We start from the raw sequence: 3,247 nt of genomic DNA on the forward strand, positions 1-3,247 counted from the left end.
ACTTAACCCTCGAAATGCATGTGCCTGCAACCACGAAACTTGTGAATTAACTCGAGTTCGGATTCCTTGAGCAGGAAAATCCTTTTACAACCCTCGAAATGCCTGTGCCAACGGTATCGCACCAAATCGCGGACAGGGGTTGAGTTCTTATTCTTTGAAATATAACCCTAAACCGGTTTATATTCCGGAAGGGAAGTAATGACCGCACATGTCACGGGAAGCGAAGTGACTTTCTGAAAACATTCGTAGGACCACGATTATCTAATGAAGGTCGAGGGAGAAAACCTAACATTTTTACACCTGACCATATCTTCTGAAGGAGCCGAACACCCAAAATTCCACAACATCTATTTTGAACTTTGTATGGCTGAAATCAAATTCAACGCTGGTTAATGTAAGCGAGTGGCTGTCGAGTTGATGCAGCAAGGGACTTCTGTTTGTGGGAAATCTTGGTATTTGCTAGCCAAAGAATGGCTGATCCCGATATGCAATCATCCTGGATTCAACAATTCGTGCAGAAGAATGTTGGTCCCTCGTCGGTTTCTCCGAGAAGGTTGATAGTAGAAAATGGAGCTCTTTCTGAAGAAACTCAGCGGTGCTTAGGATTAAATAAGCATAGCCATGAAAACGATGCTTTTGTAGGAAGTGGTGGCGCAATTGCTTCGACTGATATGACAGCACTGTGGTACCGACTTAATGAAGAGAAGGCACAGTGGATCATATATGTGACAGATGTTGGTCAATCGTTGCATTTACCATATCCAAAAGCAAGGCATGTTGGATTTGGCATACTTCTTGGTTCAGATGGTAAACGCTTTCGGACTCGTAGTTCAGAGGTCGCCTTGTAGATTTGCTTGATGAGGCCAAGAACCGGAGCAAGCAGGAACTGATAGCTCGTGGCAGGGAAGATGAGTGGACAGCGGAAGAACTCGATAATGACGCTGAAGCAATTGGATATGGAGCAGTGAAGTATGCTGATTTGAAGAATAATAGGTTAAGCCACACCAGGGAATAAGCTCAGCATACCTACGCTGTTATTCTCAGCATACCTACGATACCAACTTGGGCTCTCCTCGCGTCCATTTGAGCTCTGCAAAATTAGAGAGACTAATAGAGGCGCCGCAGAATTGAAATAGCAAGAATTACCCCATCTTGTGACTTCATAATACCATTTATACACAAGTATACACTGAAATATAAACTAAATATCCAACTGCGCACACAGACCCCGGTTCCACTGCGTTGTCGAGGGGTTCATAAAAATATAAAAACAGAAGGTGCACCGCCATGAAAATTGACAGAAACATTAGAAAATGAATGATCGTTCATAACAAAGGATCACAACAATTCCTATATTGACATTTCAGCTCACGGACAAATTTATTTATGAGGTAATATATCTGAGCGATTTCCTTATACCATTTGTCTTGTGTAAAAGAAATCCATGGCGCAGTTCAGATGCAACAAGTTCGAGTGTAGAACGGCGAGGAGGGCCATATTCCTGTATCGAGAACGCCCATGATAATACCATCGGCATAATGTGACAGTGGTCATATCCCATGACTAGAGCTCAAAACCAGAAAGTCGGGGCTTCTAGTAGTATGAAGTTGATCAACATAATCAAGAAATATAACCAAGCATCCATCTGTATTCTCCATAGCTTGAGCGTCAAGCAGGTTAGCCTGGAAGCAAAGCCATGAGTTATGCATACAACATCACAGTGGCATCAGAATTGAATTCAGAGAGCTCATCAATGCAACCAAAGGGAGCTGAAATGTCTTCGCGATAACAAGATTTTCCATAGTATTTCCATTTCGTCCATTACACAAAGCCAAGGTTGTGAAGAATTGGCCACTCGATTAAGAGCAAGCGTTAAGGACAATCAATTACAACAGCGTTCAAACGTATGAAACGTATGACTGTCAGATGAATGTCAGAGAATGCAGATGGAGCAGCGCTTTTAAGTGGAGCGTTTATGGGCAGAGAGCGCAGGAAATGGCAGAGAATGAGAGCGCAGGTAAAATTTCAAGAGTCGGGACTGTAAAAGACAGAGGGCACAGGTAAAGTATGGCACAAATATCGCTGAGTGAAGGAGCGTTTCTCTGCGCATCAATGAAATAGGAGCAGACATGGACCAGAGGTGTTATAATTTCAGTTTAAAAATAACCAGAAACAGCAAGGTGGCTCTCCAGCTTCTCGTTGATAGGATAGCGGATGCGTTGCGTTTGTAGACAGAAATGGCAGAATGAGGATAGTGCAACGTTTTGAATATGGAGTGGCTGGCAGTGCAACGTGTGCCTCAGATTTGGGCGCATTGATTTCCCAAGATTTCTGTACGCATAATTGCAGGGAACGTTTTATGCAAATCAATTACACAGATATGAAAAGCATATTTAAACCAATGAACCAGCACTCACGCCATACTACACACTTCAATCTCAATGAGCAATTTGAATTTATCCTAAAAAATAATCACAAACCCACAAGCTTCATTAAGACATAGAAGCAAGCTTCATTAAGACATAGAAGTGTTGGTTTACACAGGCCACAAAAACAGGTGGCTCAAATATGAGGAGGGCTAGAATTCGCCTGCTCTGATACCATGTTAAACACACATGGACAGCAAGACAATGTGAAAGATAAAACATGAAATACATTTTTTATTAACAGAAGATATACATTTATAATACATTATGTGACTCTTGGGTTTCAGATCCCAAGGTCTCTTGGACTGCTTTGGTCTATTCGGCTTCCACACTAACCCACTTAGGATTAGGTGTCCAACAAGTTGTAACAACATTTTTTCCAACCAAGCCAGACTCTTGTATATGTAAGTGAAACAAGTGATGAGGATATCATTCGACAAGTCACAAGTGGTATGTTGCACAAGTTAAGATCTCGCACAAGAGGTGAGCATGACCACAGTAAAGGAAATCAAAGTTCACACAATGTGAGTCTTAGATGAGAAAAGAAGGAATGGGAGGGGAATTTCATACATTTGGTATCTCTATGTGTTCTCCACTGTAGTGGAGTACATGCTCGATGCACAAGATCATGTAAACAATCTTTTATGACTATTGTACATCATAGATGACACAAAATTGTGTTTGGGAGTCACATGATTGTAAGGTTATATTATTTGTATGATATTTAGCTCCTTGCTATATTCTTGGTAAAACATGGGTTTTAAGCCAATTTGGGATTCCCAGTTCATAAGAACTTGTTTACTTTTGTATATTTTTTTGCA

General features: G+C 41.3%; 1 protein-coding gene across 1 annotated transcript; it reads left to right on the top strand.

The window, feature by feature from the left end:
• Nucleotides 1-470: 470 nt before the first annotated feature.
• LOC149214776 (arginine--tRNA ligase, chloroplastic/mitochondrial-like) lies at nucleotides 471-848 on the top strand. The gene has a single exon (XM_089389505.1). The coding sequence runs from the start codon at nucleotides 471-473 to the stop codon at nucleotides 846-848; it is 378 nt and encodes a 125-aa protein (XP_089245631.1).
• Nucleotides 849-3,247: the final 2,399 nt, after the last annotated feature.

Source organism: Pinus tabuliformis, chromosome 1_1, assembly GCF_031772625.1.
Source record: "Pinus tabuliformis cultivar Carrire ecotype Pingquan chromosome 1_1, CPIR1, whole genome shotgun sequence".
In the NCBI taxonomy this organism is placed as follows: domain Eukaryota; kingdom Viridiplantae; phylum Streptophyta; class Pinopsida; order Pinales; family Pinaceae; genus Pinus; species Pinus tabuliformis.

Excerpts from the sequence above, each read along its gene's own strand:
- LOC149214776 (XM_089389505.1), top strand. The coding sequence starts at position 471 with ATGGCTGATCCCGATATGCAATCATCCTGGATTCAACAATTCGTGCAG.